At 39.5% G+C, this 23,622-nt stretch overlaps 1 protein-coding gene across 6 annotated transcripts in view; it reads left to right on the top strand.

Annotated features, from left to right (window-relative positions):
* The window catches only part of ralgapa2 (Ral GTPase activating protein catalytic subunit alpha 2), a 562,522-nt gene that overhangs the window by 132,964 nt on the left and 405,936 nt on the right, over nt 1-23,622 (top strand). For all 6 annotated transcript variants that reach the window (XR_015758519.1, XM_043696530.2, XM_043696527.2 and 3 more), the window contains 4 exons: nt 3,908-4,046; nt 7,385-7,584; nt 8,729-8,959; nt 23,248-23,427. Coding sequence is in view for 5 of the 6 variants with exons in the window: in XM_043696530.2 (XP_043552465.2) it covers nt 3,908-4,046; nt 7,385-7,584; nt 8,729-8,959; nt 23,248-23,427 (750 nt within the window). In the remaining variant the exon portion in view is untranslated. The remainder of the gene's footprint in view (nt 1-3,907; nt 4,047-7,384; nt 7,585-8,728; nt 8,960-23,247; nt 23,428-23,622) is intronic.

The raw sequence follows: 23,622 nt of genomic DNA, 5'->3' as shown, positions 1-23,622 counted from the left end.
ACTCCCCGCTCCCAACCTCGTTCAACACCGCCACAATATCCCTCGCCCCCAACCCCGTCCAACACTGCCTCCGCCCCCAACACCGACACTGCCCCCCGCCCCCAACCCTGTCAACACCGCCCCAACCTCGTCCAACACTGCCCCCTGCCCCCAACCCCGTCCAACACCGCCACCTGCCCCCCACACCCCAACTCCCGTCCAACACTGTCCCACGCCCAGCCTTATCGAACAATGCCCCCAACCCCGCCCAACCCTGCCCCCCAAACTCCATTCAACACTGCCCCCCCGACCCCGCCTACCGCCCCCAACCCTGTCCAACACTGTCCTCTCCCCCCCACACCGTGCAATATACCTCCCCCCCCCCCCCCCCCCCCCCCCCCGCCTGATCCCCAACCCCATAGACACTCACCCCCTTGTCTGGGGCAGCTGGACTGGGTACCAACAGTAAGACTGTTGCAGTTGCCTTTGTGGGATAAGGCTTCAAATAGCGCGCACACAACTTTTTACTGCAACTTTGGCAGGTTCCTCCTCTGCCCTGTACAAGACAATTTTGGTGAGATTATCTGGGGAAGGGGTGGAGTTGTTTAGAGTACACACCTCTCTGTAGAACTCCAGGGAACGTGTGGGGAGAGAGAGCGGGCAGACAGTTATTTGGAGATGGTGCCTGTTTAATCACTGTAAACAAAAGATGTGATCACTGTTGAAAACACGTCTTTGATGTAATGTTTCTATCAGGACCTCGAGATCTTCCTCGGATAATCCGATTTTTGGAGAATTGGTATTCGGATAATCGAGTTTCCTCTGTATTCAGGAGACTGAACGGCTGGTTCAGTTCCTTTATTTGGCATCGTAAGCAGCCCCTCATTAAATTAGCTAAACTGCAACTGCCTCACAGACTAGGGGGAATGGGCCTTCCATGCATTGAAAGCTACCAACTAAGCTCGTTTTTTATCTTGCGTGAGTGACTGGGCTTGTGGGAACCCTCTTTCAATTTAGATAGCGAAGCCTTCCAGGCAAGGTGCCCCCTTATGAGCTTGCTGTTTTTGGGAAAAATGAGGACAGTTAGGGAATATTGCCATCACCCTGTAGTTATCAATACTGTTCAAGCATGGAGGGCAATTCGGCAAATGGAAGGCAATATTGGCAAAACTCTTCTTTTCCACCTTTAGTGGGTATGCTGGGTTTTCAACCGGGGACAATAGATTCAGGAGTCAAATGTTGAGCAACTGGGGATGTGTTTTGCATGGGCGATTTATTTGAGGGAGACACAATGATGTCCCTCGGTCAGTTAGCACAGAAATACGAGCTATCTGATGGGGACCTCTTCCATTTTTTTTCAAGTTACGGCTTTTATTCAAAATACGACTCCAGTTTTTGACTGATTCCTATAAATCCGACATCGAGGAGGGTGGTCAGTGCTAAGTACACTTTCTGTAGGCTCTTTATATCATCAATTGGGGGTGTCCCCTCAGATGAGTTCGATCAACTCTGCAGGGTGTGTGAGAGAGAGCTAGATGTTGAAGTCTCCCCAGAGGCATGGAAAGATATTTGGGAAAACGCAAGAAAGATATGAATTTGCAATAGGACTCACGCTTTACGGTTGAAGATTCTTCACAGGGTCCACTTGCCTCCGGACCGTTTGTCAAAATTTAAACCACTGGTATCTTCAACATGTCCCAAGTGCAAGGTCTGTACGGTCACTCTTACCCATTGTCTCTGGTCTTATGGTCGGCTTCAAACATTCTGGAATGCTGTGGCGGGTGCAATGGGGAGGACTTTGGATGTAAGGATGGAGAAGGACCCAATCTCTCCTCTTCTGGGCCTCCCCAGTGTGTTCCCTGCAGAAGCTCATAAGAAAAACCTTTTCAATATCCTCACTTTTTGCACAGGAAAGAACATCTTGCTAGGTTGGGTATCCAAAAAACCCCAGGCCTTTTGGGTTGGCAGAAGATTGTTATGGAGCATATTCCCTTGGATTTTTTCACAAGTATAGTACACCACAAAACTGAGAATTTTTTTAAAGACATGGCAGCCCTTCTTGGAATACTTGGAGACAGAATTATTTGCCACACTAACAAGGGCATTTATACAGCTGTAATGATTGCGTTTTACGAGTCCAATATCCAGGCAGGAGCAACTGTGAACATATGGGTGTCTTGTTTGGCTGAGTTGAGTTATTACTATTTATTAGTTGGTTGCTGGTTAATATTTATTTATTTTAATAGTTTTTTAATTCTATATTTTTCCATAAATATATTTGTACATGAGGGCGGGTTGGGTTCTTTTTACTTGTTTTTTGTACTGTTTTGAATTGTATTGTTTTATATTTGTAATATTAAAAAATCTATTTTTAATAAAATATATTTTTAAAAGTGCGACAATATATGATTGAGGAAATATTTGTTGTATCATATAAATTTATAAACTAGAGTGAGACGTTGAATGAAAAATAGTGTATTCTGCAAAAATCAAGGAAATTATATGGTTCATAGGAAACAAGCAAAGATAATATGACATGCTCCAATCGCAATTGTAGATTTGGAAGATTAGGGCAGCACAGTGGTTAGCACTGCTGCCTCTCAGCGCCAGAGATCCGGGTTCAATTCCCGCCTCAGTCGACTGACTGTGTGGAGTTTGCACATTCTCCCCGTGTCTGCATGGGTTTCCTCTGGGTGCTCTGGTTTCCTCCCACAGTCCAAAAATGTGAGCAGGTTAGGTGAATTGGCCATGCTAAATTGCCTGTTGTGTTAGGTGAAGGGCTAAATATAGGGGAATGGGTCTGGGTGAGTTGCGCTTCGGCGGATCGGTGTGGACTTGTTGGGCCGAAGGGCCTGTTTCCACACTAAGTAATCTAAGTAATTAGAATGGCTAGAAGCAAAGCTATTACTTGGATATGCTGTGTCTCGATCATACAGTATTTGTTCTGGGCAAGTGCTTGTGCATTCGTGTCTGCTCTCCTCTACTCCAGTGCTGGACCATTTTCATGTCCCAGAATCTAAGACAGATGCGGTGCATCGTCATTAGTGGTATAGTTGTTTAGCCTCAGTGTGTTTGTTGACCAGTTGTGGTACACGGGACTTTTGAAAAGTTGAAAGCAGTTGTATTGTTTAAATTGTTTTAATGCTTCCTTTTGAAAGGAGGCTTGAAGGAGCAGCTAGTAGTTCTCTCCTGAATAAGAGTGAATGTTTGTACCTGTGATGAACTTTCAAGGTTCATTTATATAACATTCTCTAGATAATGACCTAGTAGTGCATGTCATTTGCAAGCACGTGAGTTAATTTTCTCCCAAATCACTGGAGTGATGGACAGTGATTCCTGGAAGGCACATGCCCACTGTGAATTTTGAGGTCACCCGCTGTTGATTTTCAAACCTAGTATCTCCACAGTTTCGCATTTTATTTCATGTTCATTTTATATTGTGACACATATTGCTGAAAACAATAAAAGTTGGAACAGAAGAAAAAGTGTTGCATAATGATACCAGTATGTTTGAAAATCTTATTTTGACATTTTACATGCATGGTTAAGTTGTTGCAAAGCAGATTGGTACACTTTTGTTATTCAAGGTATGTGAGCTTTGCTGGCGGGACCAGCATTTATTTCCCATTATTAGTTGCACTTCAGAAGGTGGTGGTAAACTGAATTAGATGCACTGAATGGGAGTTAAGTTTCTTCTCAGAAGATGAATATGAGACGATGATCATGGAATCTTTTTGACGTTTGTGACAGTTTGACATCTTTCATGGTTAGCAACTTACTGTGTTAAGGATCTAAAAAGGGAGAAAAGACAAATTAGAAGAATGAATAAGTGTCTTGTGTTTAAATATACATTTCACAAACATTACTTGGAATATTTTTTTTTAATTATCTAGTTTTATTGAATTAATGTTTTGCTTTAAATTTTAAGGCTGCAAGTTTAGAATGGAAGAATAAAGAAAAACAAGAAAGTGGCTTCAAGTTTCTTTTTGCCTTATTTAAGAAGTACTACCTTTCCCATTTATTTCCATCCTTCACAAAATTTACCAACCTTTACAATCCTGTACTTGGTGAGTAAAACATTCTGCTAAAAACTTAATCATTTAATTATGCATAAAGAAATGCTGGATTTAATACTAACCTGGTAAAGCAGAACATGCCACCAACTTTTGTCTCAATATTTGACTAAACATGAGTTTATTTATCGACTGATTTGAGTCCAAATACCTTTTGACACTGAATCTTGTACTCAGTATTGCAAATGCTGTAATAGCTTCTGTTGCTTATTTTGTTTGGGGCAAACATCATTGTGTAGTCTGAGATAATTGGAGCTTAAAAATGGTTGCTGGAAAAGCGCAGCAGGTCAGGCAGCATCAAAGGAACAGGAGAATCGACGTTTCGGGCATAAGCCCTTCTTCAGGAATGAGGAGGGTGTGCCAAGCAGGCCAAGATAAAAGGTAGGGAGGAGGGACTTGGGGGAGGGGCATTGGGAATACGATAGGTGGAAGGAGGTTAAGGTGAGGGTGATAGGCCAGAGTGGGGGTGGGGCCGGAGAGGTCGGGAAGAAGATTGCAGGTCAAAAAGGCGGTGCTGAGTCTGAGGGTTGGGACTGAGAAAAGGTTGGGGGAGGGGAAATGAGAAAGCTGGAGAAATCTGCATTCATCCCTTGTGGTTGGAGGGTTCCTAGGTGGAAGATGAGGTGCTCTTCCTCCAGGCGTTTACCTAGTCGTGTTGCCATGGTCTGGTGATGGAGGAGGCCAAGGACCTGCATGCCCTTGGCGGAGTGGGAGGGGGAGTTAAAGTGTTCAGCCATGGGGCAGTTGGGTTGGTTGGTGTGGGTGTCCTACAGGTGTTCTCTGAAACATTCCGCAAGTAGGCGGCCTGACTCCCCAATGTTAAGGAGGCCACATCGGGTGCAGCGGATGCAGTAAATGATGTGCGTGGAGGTGCAGGTGAATTTCTGACGGATATGGAAGGATCCCTTGGGGGGTAGTGAGGGGGAGGTGTGGGCGCAGGTTTTGCATTTCCTGCGGTTGCAGGGGAAGGTGCCCGGACTGGAGGTTGGGTTGGTGGGGGGTGTGGATCTGACGAGGGAGTCGCGGAGGGAGTGGTCTTTCCGGAACGCTGATAGGGGAGGGGAGGGAAATATATCCTTGGTGGTGGGGTCTGTTTGGAGGTGGCGGAAATGATACCATGTATCTGGAGGTTGGTGGGGCAGTAGGTGAGGACCAGTGGGGTTCTGTCCTGGTGGCGGTTGGAGGGGTGGAGGTCAAGGGCGGAGGAGCGGGAAGTGAAGGAGATGCGGTGGAGAGCATCGTCAACCACGTCTGAGGGGAAATTGTGGTCTTTGAAAGAGGAGGCCATCTAGGTTGTTCGGTATTGGAAATGTTTGATAGATTGAGTCCATCATTTTTGGTGCCCACTGCAAACTCAGTTTTACCACATCATCCATTCCTTTTGCTAGCAACTTCTTGATATAAAACAGCTGGTTATCAAAAGTGGTGTCATATGTGATGCTGTGATGAGCTTCATACTGCACCTGCTTATTTCCACTGTGCAACTTCACTTGATTTGCGACCTACTATCCTTTCAAATGGGTAAAATCAATGACTGCAGGTGCTGGAAACCAGATTCTGGATTAGAGTGGTGCTGGAAAAGCACAGCAGTTCAGGTAGCATCTGAGGAGCAGGAAAATCGATGTTTTGGACTCTATCCTTGATAAACTTAAGATTATCTCTGCAGCTCCTGTGCTAATTCATTCCTATCCTATTCACCCATCACCACTTTGCTCTCTGATTAGCATTGACTACTGATTAACCAACAGGTCAATTTCAAAATGCTATTCTTTTTTTGTTTTTAAAAACTTCCATGACCTCACTATGTCTTATCACTAAAATTTCCTTAAATTCTTCAACCCTCTGAGATACCTGCACTCCTCTCATTCTGGGCAAAAGTGAGGACTGCAGATGCTGGAAACCAGCTTTTGCCCGAAACGTTAATTTTCCTGCTCCTCTGATGCTGCCTGCCCTGCTGTGCTTTTCCAGCACCACTCTGATCAAAACTCTGGTTTCCAGCATCTGCAGTCCTCACTTTTGCCAAGTTCATGAAAGCTGCCAACATAATTGTATATAGACGCAGGATGAAAGTTTTGTTTTCCCAGTGTGAGCTTTTCATCCATGATTTTGGGGAATAGTGAGTCCTAGAATTCCATGTAGATTGTACTACTGTATCAGCACAAAAGTGATAGAAATTTTATTGCTGCAAAAAAGTTTAGCCAGTTAGGTATATCCATGAAAATTCCAAGGAAGATTTATCAGAAGTGAGCATGCACGTGTTAAGCTCACTCCACTCTGTTCTATTGCCACTAACAATGTCAAGTAACTTTTAAAAACAAAATCACATCAGGATCCATTATAGCAAATGGCAAAATGGTGAACTTACATAGATGTAATATTGTAAGGTTTTTATTCTCGTTTGATCATGATTGATTGAGAGAATTATATGGTGACTGATCTTGGCTCTTCACGTTTGCTGCAGGTTAAATCCTTGTTATAAATAGTGTCAGTAATTGTTCACTGGTTGTAAAACTGAAAACCTTTGTGGAAACTGTTATGGACTAGACAAAACCCCTTCAGAATATATTACAGAGCTAGTCTAGATCTTAATTTTTTCTTAGTTTACAGCTGAGTGTAAGGTGTTGTGTTTCAGATGCAATTCAATTGGTCAAATTACCAGGTTTGAAATAAAACACACTTCATACCTGCACTATAATTAATATAGAGACAAAATAAAAATAAAAGAATTAGCTCTTAATTGTAACTATTGAAATGCTTAACAAAGTTTTTATGTAAACTATTACTAATCAACTGCTCCAATATAGTAACATCTTACAAACACGCTCTCAGCAAAGACAATTTCAGTAAAATAGTTTGTCTGACATGCAATTCTAGCATCAGGAAGAGAACCCCAGTTTTTAGCTGTAATAGCGAGGAATAAGAGCTTCCTCACCCAGTTTCATGACCCCAGCAACTGCCAGTGAAGACTAAAGCTAAAACAAAGAAGTCCTGGTTCTGTGGGAGCTTGACCCCACCGATTCAGGCTGCTTTTATTGTTCTAACTTTAAAAAAAACCCACGGCCTTTCAAGCAGTTTACTTTATTGGCTTTGGAGCAGGCTGCTTGACACCTCTGTCTCAACCTTTCTCCATTTAAAAAAAGGGACAAAAACACCCCCTTAAAGCCATAGTATCATCACAAAACAAACATGTTTCAAATAGTGAGTTGTCTCAACAATTTGTAGAACAATATGTTGTATTAAAACTTAGAAATATCTTGTTTTGATTTTATCGTTTTAAACTTGATAAAGATGGAAGGTTCAGAAGTATGATGCTTTTTATGTATCTTAACCAGAAATTCCTCAGATGAGACCAAAGCCACTATATATCAATGTAACACGAAATAATGACAGCATTTACAGTACAAGGGACCAGTACTTGGCAGCTCGGGTGGCATTTATTAAGTGGCTTGTGACCTTCTTTCTGGAAAAGAAGTACACTGCCACAAATCAAAACACTAAGAATGGTGGAGAGATGCTACCTAAAATTATCCAGGTACGTTTGGATGGTTTGATAACTTAAGAAATATAGCAATGTTTAAGTACTTTAATTCTAGTTGTAACCATGAAACTGCTAATGCTTGGTTTCTTTGAGCACTGCACATATTGAACAAAGTGCAGTGATGTTGCTTCCACTATCCTGTAAAGACTCAGTTGGCAGACATTTAAAATTGCTCAGCCAATATCATGACCCAATCCTACAGTTTTCTGTTTTAATCTGATCTTTAGATAAGGTAATATAAATGTCTGACTGAACTTGATAGGTTTCTTCCTTAATTATCAAAGAACCAGTAATACATTTAATTTTACTTTGCTTGTTTAACCAGAAATAAAAGAATTTCTAACCCATGTTCTCCCTTGATTCGTGGCCTCTGCAGACTTTTCAGCTACTTGAAATGAGCAACTAAGTGAATGCACGTTTTGGCATACAAATTTTGCTTCAAAACTTGATATTCAAATAGTGTTTAAAATTTGATGTAAATGCAATATTTTCTTGTTTCCTAAATATATCTTTTTTTTAAACGATGAGTTATTCTGGGAAGCAATTCTTGAATTCGGATCTGCGAGATTTACAATCATCGGTGCAGGAAATTAATCTGCCAAATTTTTAAGATGGCAAAAGTTCACTATTATCAGTTAGAGCACAGCTACATAAAGAAATGCATTTTCTTTTTCTAGGAGCACCCATCTATACAAATTATATTTGTTCCCTGCCAAGCATCTCTGACAGCAAATAGTTTTGCGCTGGATTGAGAAGTTTGGCTTTGTTGGTTAATTAAATGAACAATACATATAGGTGGCATTCTGTAAAATGCAATTGACGTTGGCTGTTTCACCAATGATTAACTGTATTTAGCAGGAGATCATGTTCATAATCTAATGTGAAATTTCACTTATGCTTGAAAATTCCTTGGAGATTGAGCTTAATTATCTATCGACTGCCTAAGACGGAGTTCAAAAATGCTGGACTACATCTCTGTATTACATTCAAAAATACTTGATATAAATTTAAATTGCATTGACGTTGACAGTGCCTGGGTGTGATAACAATAATTAGCAGGACAAAAATTTTCATTTGAGGCAAATAGATGCATTTCTTAAATTTCTGTTTTTTTAAATATTTCTTCTTGGCTGAGCAGTCAGTGACTGCAAACCCATCAACTCAGGAGAAAGCCATTGAATCAGAAGCAAGTGGGACCTCTGAGCAGGATCGATCTCACTCCAATAGCAGCACTCTATCTGAAAGAAGACTCAGCACCTCCAGCCTCTGCAGCATTGAAGAAGAATATCAGCCAGTCTATGAGATGGTTCAGAGAGTTCTCTTTTCCTCTCAAGCTAATGTAAATTTTATCAATGAAGTGTTTCACCAGGTTAGTGCGTGATTAAAAAAAAATTCGGATCTATTGTACGCAATGCCTTCTATGCAATATACAATCTACTGAACAAAAATTATAAACTTTTACTATGATTAAAACTCTTCTCAAAGTTGTTTGCAAAGCACCAGATGTTGTGAAGGGTGATGTAGTCATGGATAACCAGAGTGCCTTAACTTTCTCAACTATGGCGTTTTTGATATATTTCAGCAGAGACATTTGATTTGATACCTTTTCTGTTACATTTTTCAATAAAGGCTACCATAGAGTCATACAGCATGGACACTGACCCTTCAGTCCAACCAGTCCATGCCAATCATAATTGGCAGTGGAAGTGCAGGTTCGGATTAGAACAAGTCAGCATGGATTTAGTAGGGGGAGGTCATGCCTGACAAACCTTTTGGAATTCTTTGTTACCTCTGTTTGAAGAGGTAACAAGTAGGTTAGACCAGGGAAATCCAGTGGATGTTATCTATCTAGATTTCGAAAAGGCCTTTGATAAGGTCCCTCATGGGAGGCTGCTGAGTAAGGTGAGAGCCCATGGTGTTTGCAATGAGGTACTGGCATGGATTGGGGATTGGCTGTCTGACAGAAGGCAGAGAGTTGGGATAAAAGGTTCTTTTTCGGAATGTAGGCTGGTGACAAGTGGTGTCCCACAGGGTTTAATGTTGGAGCCGCAGCTGTTCACTTTATATATTAATGATCTGGATGAAGGGACTGGGGGCATTCTGGCGAAGTTCGCCAATGATACAAAGTTAGGTGGATAGGCAGGTTATACTGAGGAAGTGGGGACGCTGCAGAAAGATTTAGACAGTTTAGGAGAGTCGTCCAGGAAATGGCTGATGAAATTCAGCGTGAGCAAGTGCGAGGTCTTGCTCTTTGGAACGAAGAATACAGGCATGGGCTATTTTCTAAACAGTGAAAAAATTCATAAAGCAAAAGTACAAAGGGATCTGGGAGTGCTAATCCAGGATTCTCTAAAGGTTGACTTACAGGTTGAGTCTGTGATTAAGAAAGCAAATGTAATGTTGTCATTTATCTCAAGAGGATTGGAATATAAAAGCTGCGACGTGCTTCTGAGAATTTATAAAGCTCTAGTTAGGCCCCATTTAGAATACTGTGTCAAATTTTCGGTCCCACACCTCAGGAAGGACATACTGGCACTGGAGCGTGTCCAGCAGAGATTCACGCAGATGAGCCCTGGAATGGTAGGCCTAACAAACGGTGAATGGCTGAGGATCCTGGAATTGTATTCAGAGAGTTTAGAAGATTGAGAGGAGATCTAATAGAAACTTACAAGATAATATATGGCTTAGAAAGGGTGGAGCTGGGAATTTGTTTCCGTAAGGTGGAGAGACTAGGACACGTGGGCACATCCTTAGAATTAGAGGGGGGTCAATTTAGAACAGAAATAAGGAGACATTTCTTCAGCCAGAGAGTGGTGGGCCTATGGAATTCATTACCACGGAGCGCATTGGAGGCTGGGATATCAAATGTCTTCAAGGCAGAGACTGATAATTCCTTGTGAGATGAAGAATTTAAGAGCTATGGGAAGAGTGCGGGTAAGTGGAATTGAAATGCCCATCAGCCATGATGAAATGGTGGAGTGTACTCGATGGGTCAAATGGCCTTACATCCACTCCTATGTCTTCTGGTTTTATAATCCCAAACTAAACTAGTCCCACCTGCCTGCACTTGGCCCATATCCCTCCTGACATTTCTTATTCGTGTACTTATCCAAATGTATTTTAAACATTGTAACTGTGCCTGCATCCACTACTTCCTCCAGCTGTTCATTCCACACTCAGACCACTTGTTTTTTTAAAAAAAGTTGCCCCTCATGGCTTTTTAAAATCTTTCTCCTCTCACCTTACAAAATATGCCCCGATCTTGAAATTTCCCAACCTTGAGAAAAAGACACCTGCCATTCACCTTATCTGTACTCATGATTTTATAAACCTCCAGAAGGTCAACCCAACCTCCTACACTTCATTGGAGAAAAAAAGTCCCAGCCTGTCCTTATCACTCAAACCCTCTATTTCTGGCCACATATGGGTAAATCTTTTCTGAACCCTCTCCAGCTTAATAATTTCCTTCCTATAACAGGATGACCAGGACTGGATACAGAGTGGACTCACCAAAATGCGGTACAACTTCAGCATGACTTTCCAACTCCTTTACTCAAAGGGCTGAGCAATGAAGGCAAATGTGCTAAGCGTCTTCTTAACCACTGTGTCTTTTTGTGACTCAAACTTCAAAGAATTATGAGTCACAATAATTTTTTTGATTTACTGAACCCCTAGGTGTCTCTGTCCACAACACCATCCAGGGCCCTACCATTATTTTTAAAAGACCTGCCATTGTTCTCACATTTATCCGAATTAAATTCCATCTGCCACTCCTCAGCCCATTGACTCAATTGATCAAGATCGCTTTGTAATCTTAGATAACCTCAGCTGACTGTGCACCTTACCACTTTTGGTGTCATCTGCAAACTTACTAACAATGCCTTCTATATTCTCATCTAAATCATTTATATAAATAACAGAGGTGGATTCAGCACTGGGGTTAAAATAGATTGTGGAGAAAGTGAGGTCTGCAGATGCTGGAGATCAGAGCTGAAAATGTGTTGCTGGAAAAGCGCAGCAGATCAGGCAGCATCCAGGGAACAGGAGAATCGACGTTTCGGGCATAAGCCCTTCTTCAATCATTGTGACAACTGATTGCACTTAATTCTTGACATACCGAAATTAGTTAACTTGATGCATTGATTGTATAGAAAATATTTTTAAAGTCATGACATACTGCCCTGCACCTATACTTTCTTTTCTTGAAGAGCTATGCAGTTTTGTTTTGACATTGAAGTGAACTCTTTTATACAGCCATGAAAGCTAACAACAAAATGAACCTGTAAGGGATTGATATCCAATTTTTGCCATTTCCTTTATATATAATGTCATATCATTAATAATTTAACTCCATAAAATGAATGAACACCTTCACTTAAAAGTTGTTTCGTATAAAAAAAAATGCTTATTAAGTATTCTTTTAATGAATCCTTATGTGTGAATAATGAAAACTTAGATTGTGAACGGTACTTTACATCTTCTTTTCTAAGGGTGTGACAAAGTACTTCCCAGCCGACGATGGATTTAATGAAGCGTAATTACTTTTGCAACGTAGGAAGCACATAGCACCCAATTTAGAGTAAGGTTTGATAAGCTGCAAAAATGTCATTTTGTAATTATGGAGACCCAGTATTCCGGGGATCGCGTATTCGAGGGGCCTACACAACTGGAAGCATCAGTTCAAATGTCTAAAGATATCTTAGAATTTTGAGGTTGGAGGAGGTTACAGAAGTAGGCAGGGTGAGGGCATGGAGAAACTGGATTGGAATTTTCAAATAAAGAGGATAGTTGACTGGGAGCCAATGGAGCAAGCACTGGAATGGTAGAGGGATGGGACTTGCTGCAAGCTGAGATGTGGGCTGTTGCGATTTGGATGACTTCAGTTTGCAGAAGATAGAATATGAGAGATCAGGCAGTAGTGTGTGGAATAGGATAATCTGAACGTAATGAAAACCCGAATGCAACTTTTCAACAGTAGATGAGTTGAGGCAGGGAAGAAGTTGGAGTGTTAAGGATGTGAAAATAAATGGTCTAGTGATAACACTAGTCAGAGCTTGGAACCTTATGTCTGGATTAAGTGTGACACCAAGGTTGCAAGCAAACTGGCTCAACTTCAGACTGCTGCTTGGGAAAAGGTTGGAATCTGTTGCAAGGAAATGCAGTTTGAAAAACAGTGCTTTTAGACTTTCAGAGATTTAAACAGAAGTATTACATTCAGATTTAAATGCCTTCAATTGCATTGAATTGTTTCATAAATACTGTGTGTTATAACAGATTATAGGCAGATCTGGAAGTTTATAAACTGAGCTCCACTGCTATACTCGAGCAGTTTGGAAAAACAAATTGAATTGATTAGTAACAAAGATTTCATTAGGTACAGAACAACCTCGATTATCTGACCGAGATGGGTGGGAGGATTTTGTTCGGATAACTGATGACGTTTTTACGGGACCTTGAGATCTTGTTCGGATAATCCGAAATTCGGATAATTGACGTTCGGATAATGGAGGTTGTTCTGTATTTGCCAAGATGTTTATTTGGAGTTTGTTATGGAAAGAAGAGCATGAATTGGATTTAAATTGTAAAGGGAGAACATGAAGGTTTGTAGAAATTATTCAGATGTAACCAAAATAGTGTCAACCTCACGTGAACATCAGTCAAAATGACGATTAGTCTGATAAGATTGCATATGTATGGAAGCTTAATTGCTTGTGGATAAAAGCTTGGTTTGTATTTTGTGTTCGAGAGATTTAGATGCTGTGAAATAGAAAATTCTCTGTCAGTGTCTATATCAAACAATTTTGGATCATCAACTGGAGTAAATGCAAGTTGAAACATCATCTCAATTCTTAGAAAGTAACCCTTTACAAAAGCCTAACCTCTCCATTTCTGGCTACATTCTTGCAAGATAATATTTATTTCTCATCCATCTTTGCCCAGTGGTCATATAAAGATGGGATGTTGTGTGGTACTGGAATCAAATTAGACCATAATATTTTTTGGAGGTTTGGAGTGACATGTTCCCATTGCAAGTGGCTTGATAAACCGGTGGATTTTTTAGAACAATTATATATGGTTCATCGTCATTTTTCTTTCTACTGGTACTCGTTCACAAATTGAGTTTTTTTTTGTGTTCAATATGTTTTCTGATTTGAAATCGTGACCTTGCTAGTCCAGTATCTTAACCACTAGCCATACTTGCCGTAAACAAATTATTTTACAAATATATCTTGCTCAAAGTGCATTGTAAATAAAATATTCATTATGTTTTGAAGATTCAGTTCCGAATACTGATTGAATTCAATCAGCGTAATAAATTATGCAGACTTCTGCATAAACGTGATAAATAATGAAAGAGTTTTTTTTCATGTGTCTTTAATTCAATGCAGTTAGAGCCGAAATGAGTTCATTTATTTATTTCAATGTTATTTTTATCAAATTGTTTGCTTTAATCTTTGGATATAGAACATTATTCTTTATGACCATAGAACAACTAGTTTGTGAATAACGTTATGCTTGCAGGCCAAAATCGTATAGAGTAAATAAAATTATTCAAGATTCATTTGCTTTGTCATAGGATACTGATTTTATTTTGATTTGACATTCTTTTCTAAAAGAAGAATAACTTAGCACAGAGAGGATGTTCAATTTGTAATTCGTAAGGTAAAAATAATATTTGAGAAGCTTCAAAAATCTCATTTTTTGGTAGCAACTACTCTGTTTGTATGGATCGTTGTGTGTTATGGTTTTCAGTAAATGCTTTTGCAGGTTGAAGCCCATGAGAAATTAAAATACTCCAAGTTTGAGTTTCAAGACTGTCTTACACTTAGACTTACTTGTCCTTTGTTCAGTTAGTTTATTAATTTCCAGTCTGAGAGAGCGCGTTGCAGTTAAATAAATAATTATCTCTTTGGGTGAGATGATTGACATAATCACATTTGTGTAATCTTCTATAAATATTTAAGTTAGGTGATATAATAACTGAATTTGGAAAGATTAGAAGAATTGAACTGTTGTAAAATGGACATATCAGATTCCCTACAACAAAAACAGAAGTTGTTGGAAAAGCTCAGCAGGTCTGGCAGCATCTGTGAAGAATAATCAAAGTTAACATTTCGGGTCCGGAGACCCGTCCTCAGAACTGGAGGAAATTCAAAGGAAAGGTCACTGGACCCGAAACGTTAACTTTGATTTCTGTTTTCTGCCAGATCTGCTGAGCTTTTCTGGCAACTTCTGTTTTTGTTTGTGGTTTACAGCATCCGCAGTTCTTTTGGTTTTTATTCAGATTCCCTGCACCCTGATATTTACTGAAGTAACACTGTTGGGTAGATGTATACAAAAGAACACAGGATGATAGTCTTTTCTCAGAGCAAACTCTATAGGCATGATAAGTAATATGTAATGTTTTGTAAAGTACTATGTTGACATCCCTGAAATGGAGTAGATAATTCTTGTGAAGCTTTGTATTCAGCATGGTTTTGAATTGTGCTGACTGCAGAAGCAAGCACTGGGTTTTTCTGCAACCCAGTGAATAGGATGATAATATTTTATGCCACTCAAGGGCATTTCCATATTCCTACAACTTTGTCAAGCAGCTTTGCTTGTTAGGACTGCTTCAACCCTTTTCGCACTGGAAACATTATATTGACCTATTCAGTTCTGTCTAAACGTCATAATTGTGGAGTAGTTACCAATGCAAGGAAAGTAATCATGTTGAGAGTGGTTTCTTCAATTTAAAAAAAGATACTTTTTAGGTATCCAGTAAGTCAGAATTCTCTTTAGCACAGCCTTAAAGCACATTCAATCATGGAATTTCCAAAGAACTGTCAGGCAGCGATACCAGTGATTAAAACCGTTGAGTGAAATGATGAAGAAGAGAAGCTTAATTGTGTTCAGCGTACTTCTATTAAGAACTTATTTTACTGTGATGACGTGCACCTGTTTGTAATGATCTGATGTTTGTATTTCAGGGGAAGTCATACATACGATAGAGGTCTTATAGTGCAGAAGGTAGTCTCCCTTTGCAAGAAGTTCTAGCTTTGAATCCGATTATGGGATTTGATGGCCATGGAAGATGCATTCATTACATGATCAAACAGGTTACCCACTGCAAATTGTTCATTTATGCCTATGGGAAATTCTCTTGGTCATGCAATGCTGATGGAAAGTGCAACCTTTCAAGCCAAAGCCTTTGTTGACAGGCTAGTGATTTGTTCCAGGGAAAACTATATTGAAATAAAGAGAACCGAATGCTTGATTTGCTTCGTGCTTCAGTAGATGTGAGAATCAATTTCTAAGTTATGTACTTAGTGCTACTTCCTAGGTAAGGTGCAAGTAGCTAAAATAGTATGCATCAAGAATTTTGAAATGTTAAGGACCAATGCTGAAACATTGCAGTGAGTATAGTGATTTTTTTCAGTCTTAGACCAAGATTGAGAGTTCTCCAAGTTAGGTAAATTCTTCCAAATCCATTTTTACTGACCAGATAGGGGGCTGGTCTGATTGAAATATTATAACACTATCCCTTTCATTAGATTTCCTGAGACATGACATGAATCATTCACCTGGAACATCTCTTGGCAGAATTATTAAAATAGATCACTTGTGATGAACGAAATGAGAATTTTCCAGAGTTAAACAGTCATTAGTAAGTTTGCAAGTGATACCAAAATTAGTGGTGTCATAGATGGTGAAGAAGGTTATCTCAGAGTACAATGGGATCTTGGTCAGATGGCCCAAGGGGTAACAGATGGAATTTAATTTAGGTAAATATGAGGTGTTGCAAATTAGAGCAGGACGTAAATTTAATGGTAGGGTCCTGGGGAATGTTGCTGAACAAAGAGACCTTGGGGTTCACAGCTCCTTGAAGGTGGAGTCACAGGTCGACAGGGTAGTGAAAACGGTCTTTGGTACACTTGCCTTTATTGGCCAGTGCATTGAGTAGAGGAGTTGGAATGTCACGTTGTGGATGTACAAGACATTGGTTTGACCATTTTTGGAATACTGCAACCCCCTCTGTAGGAAGAATGTTGTTAAACTTGAAAGGGTGCAGAAAAGATTTCCATGGATGTGGTCGTGGTTGGAAGATTACAGGGAGAGGATGAATAGGCTGGGGCTATTTTCCCTGGAGTGTTGGAGGTTAAGAAGTGACCTTATAGAGGGGCATAGATAGGGTGAATTTCCCCAGGGTAGGTGAGTCCAAATCTAGAGGGTGTAGGTTTAAGGTGAGAGGGGAACAAATCAAAAGGGACCTAAGGAGCAACTTTTTCATGCAGAGGGTGGTGCATTTATGCCAGCAGAAGTGGTGGAGGCTGTTACAATTAGAACATTTAAAATGCATCTGGATGGGCACATGATTAGGAATGGTTTAGAGGGATATGAGCCAAATGCTGCCAAATGGGACTAGGTTAATTTAGTATATCTGATTGGCATGGACAAGTTAGACTGAAGGGTCTGTTTCCATGCTGTATAACTCTATGACTGTAAGTACCAGCCACAAAGTTTCTTTGCAATTACAAAACCCGTCCTATTTTTCCAGAGTATTTGGATATTGCATACTTTGTGAGGTGCAGGTTTATATTTTAATAGTCTACTCAAACTACTAGAATTTTACAATTACACAAGATCACTGTATCTGTGCATTTAGATTAGAATAGATTAGATTCCCTACAGTGTGGAAACAGGCCCTTCGTCCCAACAAGTCCACACAGACCCTCTGAAGAGCAACCCACCCAGACCCATTCCACTATATTCACCCCTGACTAATGCATCTAACACTACAGGCAATTTAGCGTGGCCAGTTCATCTAACCTGCACATCTTTGGACTGTGGGAGGAAACCAGAGCACCCTGAGGAAACCCACGCAGACATGGGGAGAACGTGCAAACTGCACGCAGACAGTTGCCCGAGATGGAAATTGAACCCAGGTCTCTGGTGCTGTGAGGCAGCAGTGCTAACCACTGAGCCACCGTGCCACCCATAAATAAGTTTAAAAAAAATGGAACTCTATTATAGGGCATCTACTTTTTGATCATTCTGTTCAAAGTATTTTGTCCAGGTGAACCTGAAATGTAAAAGTAAAGCACTGCAGATGCAGGAAATCTGATATGGAACAAAAATGCTGGAGATATTTTGGTTTGGCAGAATAAGTAGAAGGAAAAACCAGGTTAATGTTTTGAGTCAAAAATGACCAGTTCAGAACTGAAGTTAGAAATGTGACAAGTTAATTGCAGCTGTAAAAAGGAAGAGGAGGGAAGAAACAAAAGGGCAAGTCTCTGAGAGGACGGAAGGGACTAAATTACAAAGATATGATGGAAAAAAACCAATGTGGTAATGGTTGCAGTACAGGGCAGGCTAATGCACAGCTCATTTGAAAGCAAAATTATGAATAAAACGTTTAAAAGCAGCACTTAGCTAAAAAAACACAAAATAGGGTACAGGAAATTGTTGAACTCACTGACTCCAATGCCTAATTGAAAGGTGGCTTGGATGTTCTTGAGCTTGCATTGAACTTTGAAAACTGCAGCAAGTCGAGGACAGAAATGTCAGTGAGAAAGCAAGGCAATTAACTTGAAATGTGGAGTTATGCTTCTAAACTGAGTGGAAGTGTTCTGTAAATATTCCTTGAATCTGTAACAAAGCAATTGCAGAGAAGCAGTTAATGTTTCAAGACAAGTGACCCTAGAATGGTAAGCTCTATTTTCTCTCCACAGATGGTGCCAAACCTGCTGATTTTCTCCAGCAATTTCTGTTTTTTTCTTTGTTGCAGATCTCCAGCATCTGCAATTCTTTGTTTTATCATTAATTTAATCCATGTTTGGTCTCCCCATTGTAGATGAGACTGCATAGTGAGAAACAAGTGCGGTGTACTGACTTGAAATAAGTGCAAGTAAACTGCTGGTTCACTAAAAGGTACATTTGGGGCCTTGAACAGTTGGGAGTAGTGAAAAAGCTGCTGTTACATCTTCTATGATTACATGGAACGATGATGAGTGTTGATGAAGATTGTAGGACAGTGTCTCGTGCTGAGGACGGTCTCTTCAGAATGCTGATTGTGGTTGGTTTGGTTGTGGCATCTCCCTGGAGGATATATAAACAGCACAGGTTGATATTTGGCTGGTGGGATGAAAAGGAATGACAAGTGGAACTCTTGCAGTTCTGGGAGTAGGGAAAGGGGTGAAAGTGAAAATGTGGGAAATGGCTGAAATATGAAAATTTGCTACAATCATTAATATTCATGAAGAAATGAAAACATTCTAGAGATTTCCAAGATTCAACATGAAGTGTGTGCAACTTGTAGAATCATGAGGACTTGTTTTAAATGAAGGTACGACACCCTCTAGTGGACCAATCATGCTAGTACTGTGCTTGGATACAGTATTTAGAAAATGCTTAAACATTTTAGTTCATTTGGCCCATTTTGTCAGCATCGACTCTCCAAATGAGCTTTGTAACTTAGTGCCATTCTCCTGCCTTTCTTTTTCCATGTCCTTGTATCTTATTTATTTGTATAATAATTTTCTAATACCCTATTAAATGCCTCAATTGAAAAATATAACTTGATTCAGACTGAACAATCTTAAAGAACTTGCAAAAACATTATCTCCTCATGCAACTATATCCCTTTGACCTTCTTGAATTCAGCAAATGCTAGTTTTCTCTAGTGACTTTTACATGAAACCCTACTCTTGATATGAACATACAAACTAGAAGTAAGAATAATCCATTTGGTCCTTTGAACCTACTTTGCCATTCATTAAGATGGCTTATCTGTCTGTGTTTTGAATGCTGCATTTCCATCTATCCCTGATAACCACTGCCTGACAGGAATCCACCTCTGTCTTAAAAATACCTCATGGTCTGCCTCTACCACCTTTTGAGGCAGAGCATTCCAATGTGTCCAACAAGCTGAGAAAGAAAATCTCCTCATCCCTGATCTGAAACAGGGACCCCAAATTTTAAAACAATATCCCTGTTTCCAGACAAACCCACAAAATGAGGATCTTTGGCCTTTTCACACTCAATATATCAAACTTATTCAGGATCTTAAACACACATCAAGTCACCCCTCTCTGTTGAAATTGCCTAGCCTGTACACCCTAAGTCAACCTACGTGTTAGTGATATCAATTTAGTCAACCCCCTTCATTGAATTTATATCCTTCCTTAAATATCCCTCGTATAGTAAAGGATAACGTGCCATTAGGCCTCTTCGATAACATGCTGTATCTGCACATTAACTTGCTGTGACTCATGAACTAGAAAGAGAACACTTCCATTTCTCTGCATCACTGAATTGTGTTACAGCACAGGGTAAACTTTCCTGCTTAATTTAAAACCAACACCATAGAAAAGATTTATCCCACGCAGTAATTGTAAAAATTTGAGTGGCCAAGAATTATTTAAAGTAAAAATTAACAACTTTATTTCTTAAAATATAACAGAGAATAATTAACTAACAACTATTTACAACTCCTTTCTGTAACCTATCTTTACCTCTCCTTCCGTAATACCAGTCCGATAAAACCCCCCAATTAAGAATTACAGAAAAATTCAAATTTTAAAACCAACCAGTGGTCAAATCTTCTCTTTATCTTTGTTGGTAGATTGGCTCTCCAGGTCAGAGTTGAGGTTTTTCTCTCTGCAAACTCTGGACAGGTACCTCTGAGATTTCTGACTAGCAGTCTACAGCTCTTGGTCTGGTGGCAGTTCTCCTCCTAACTGTTCAATTTTCCCTGGTCTTATACCCCAAAGCATCAGATTGTCATTGGCTTTTAAGATTGTCAACATACTCAATTCAAACTTGATTGGAATTTGGGTTTTTTTGGGGTATAATTTAAACTGATTGGCCTAATTTGAATCTGTTTTGTGATTTTCAGTCAACCAGCTACTGGGGTATCCCAGTAGCTGGAGCACGTTAGTGTGTCTTATTAAGAACACTCGATGCTGTCACTGCTAGTTTTTACTCTCTTAAAGGTATATTACAACCACATCTTCATAGCAATTGAGTTGTTCGCCATTTAACTAATACTTTTTTTTATTCTTTCTGGTAAAATGAAAAGCTTCACATTTTCACACATATACTCCATCTACCAGATCTTTGCCTGCTGACTCAACCCACCTATACTTGCCCGCAACTTCCTTATGTCTTCTTCACAGTGTACCTTCTTGCTTGTTTTAATGTCATCTAGAAATTTTGCTGCCATGCCTTTACTTCACTCACCTAAGTCATTGATGTAAATTGTAAAAAAAAAATTGAGACCCCAGTACAGAGCCCTCAGGACTGATTTCATCCTGCCAATCTAAAACTCATTTTTCCATATTCTGATTTCTGTCAGTTAGCCAGTCTTCTATCCATGGTAACCTGTTGCATTCCCTAAACACAATGAGCTTTTACTTTCCAAAATAACATTTGTGGCATTTTATCAAATGCCTTCTAGAAATCCAAGTATAATATGTTCACAGGCTGTTCTTTATCCTGCATGTTACTCCTTCAAGAACTCGAATAATTTGATTAAGCATGACTTCCCTTTGACAAAATCGTGCAGAGTCTTCCCAATTACATTGAGTTTTTTTGAAGTGTGATTGATTCCATCACATCTCCCATGGGAGACATCAAGCTAACAGACCTTTTGTTCACTGTTTTCTGCCTCCCTCACTACTTCAATCAATTAAAATATTGCTCATTTGCAATATATTGGAACCTTGCCTGGATATAGGGGTTTTTGGATAATTAACTTCACTAACAATCTCTTTTGTTCCCTAGAATGAAGTTCATCTGGACCTGGAGACTTGTCAGTTTACAGCTCCATCAATTTGCTTTGTACTACTTCCTTCCTGATAGTTTCATTAAGTTCCTCTCTCTCTTCTAACCTCTAATTTATAGATATTACTGGAATTTTTTTTGTACCTTCTATAGTGAAGACAGCAACAAAATTAGTTTCACTTACCGTTTCCTTCTTTACTAAAAAGTCACTGTTCTCACTTTCTAGAGGCCAGTGCTTGCTTTACTTCTCTTCTACTTAATTACCTGCAGAAACCGTTAGTATCTGTTTTGACATTCCTAGTTTGCTTTGCCCTATAGTCTAATTTCTTCCTCCTGATTAACCTTTTGGTCATTCTATCATTCTTCAAATTCTGACCAGTCATCTGAACTGCCACTCATCTTTGTGCAGTTATATGCTTTTCTCTTAAGTTTAATTCTCTACCAAACTTCCTTAACTAGTCATAGATGGTGGATCCTCTGTTTAGAATTTTTCTTCAGAGCAGGAATATGTTTATTCTGAGTACTCTGAAATATTCCGTTAAATGTCTGTCACTGTGTCTCTATTGATCTATCCCCTGAACAAGTGTGCCAGTTCACTACTTCTAACTCTGCTTTCAAGCTTATGTAGTTGGCCAATGGAATCTACTTAGATTCTGCTTATTCCTGAGCGGGGTTTTAAGTTTGACTCCAGTAGGTTTGAATTAGAGCTTTCCAGATCCTGGCTCAGAAGTAAATTCATCCCCCCTTTAAAGTGCGAATGTTTAATGGCTTTTTAGGAAGCGCTATTCTTTTCTCAAAGTCCTCGACAGTAAGTGACCAGACAGTTAAAATTAATGACAACATTTCAACCAGATATTTTCCTGAACTTTGAAAGCTTATTGTTCAATCTGTCAAAATGTTTGGCAATTAATATACTGGTGTGTTAGCGAGTTTTGAGAAGATTTGTAGCTCAGGTTGATGTTCTGGATGTAAGTTTGCTCGCTCACCTGGAAGGTTCATTTTCAGACATTTCATCACCATACTAGGTAACATCATCAGTGAGCCTCCGGTGAAGCACTGGTGTTAGTGACCCACTTTCTATTTGTGTTTAGGTTTCCTTAGGTTGATGGCGTCATTTCCCAGGGTAATGTCATTTCCTGTTTTTTAGAATAACATCACCACAGGAAATGACACTACTGAAGGTTTGCCTGGATTGAGGTTTGTTTCAATTTTCCAATTTATATTACAAGCGTAGATAGACTTTGTTCCATCAGGCATTTCAATGATCTAGTGCTCAGAGAGAAGGAATGTCGAACTGAAGCCACTTTAATCAGGTAGGCCTATTCATTTTGAGTTGCCTTCAATAGGTGTCCTTCCAAACTGAGATGTCTGAAAACCAGTTTAGAATGTCAGAATGTGCTGAAGTGTCTGATTACTATAACAGTCTCAATACCATAAATTGGTAATGGCTTAGGCAGGCAGATTTGTTTCTATAAAACAGTCAGTATTAAAAAAAAGCTGTATGTGTAATTCTTTGCCAAATTTCACTTTCGCTACTTCCATCGGAATTGAGGCAAATTTGATGAGTTGAATCGTTACCAATAACGACTGTCATAGCAAAATGATACTATATAAAAAGTACTGCTTAAATGAGTGATCCATCATCACCACATGTCACTTAGCTTGCATTACTCCTCCCATTTCTTCTTACATTTTGAATTAGTTTGAAGAAACTCCCGTTGTTAAGAACAATTGTTTTACAAAATGTTATTTTAATTTGTCAATTAATAAATGATTGGAAGGATTTTAGTAAGCCAGTCAATTGGAGGTGCTTCCTATCATTTATTTGATGATTTATTTTGTTTGATGTGATTATTAATAGAACTTGTGTATCTAATTGGTATATCTTTTTAGGGTTTTCTTCTACCATCTTGCGAAGCATCAGCAATAAAAAAAGTGGTAAAGGTTTATCGCAAATGGATCTTGCACGAAAACAAACCTCCATTTATGGCTGAGCCAGAAAAGTCAGAAACAGATGATGATGTTGTCGACCATACAGAGCATCTTTCTGTATTGCTGACTGATAGTAAAGAGGTAAATAAGAATTTTCTAATGTATCTTGGAGCAATTTACCATTTTGCTATTTTTCATACCATTTATGATTTTTTGGTTGATGTAAAGCAAAAATGCAAAGCTGTTGATTTCTTGGCCCATCTGTATTAGTTAAGCCTCTTTTCTCTAGGATTTGCATTTTAATCCAAACATTAGGCGATGGAGTGAAAGTTAATG

This window comes from Chiloscyllium plagiosum, unplaced genomic scaffold, assembly GCF_037043375.1.
Source record: "Chiloscyllium plagiosum isolate Xiang-an unplaced genomic scaffold, Cpla_swu_hap1 HiC_scaffold_10, whole genome shotgun sequence".
NCBI classification, from domain to species: Eukaryota; Metazoa; Chordata; class Chondrichthyes; order Orectolobiformes; family Hemiscylliidae; genus Chiloscyllium; species Chiloscyllium plagiosum.
The sequence above is the reverse complement of the archived record's forward strand: the minus strand, read 5'-3'. Positions and strand labels throughout refer to the sequence as shown.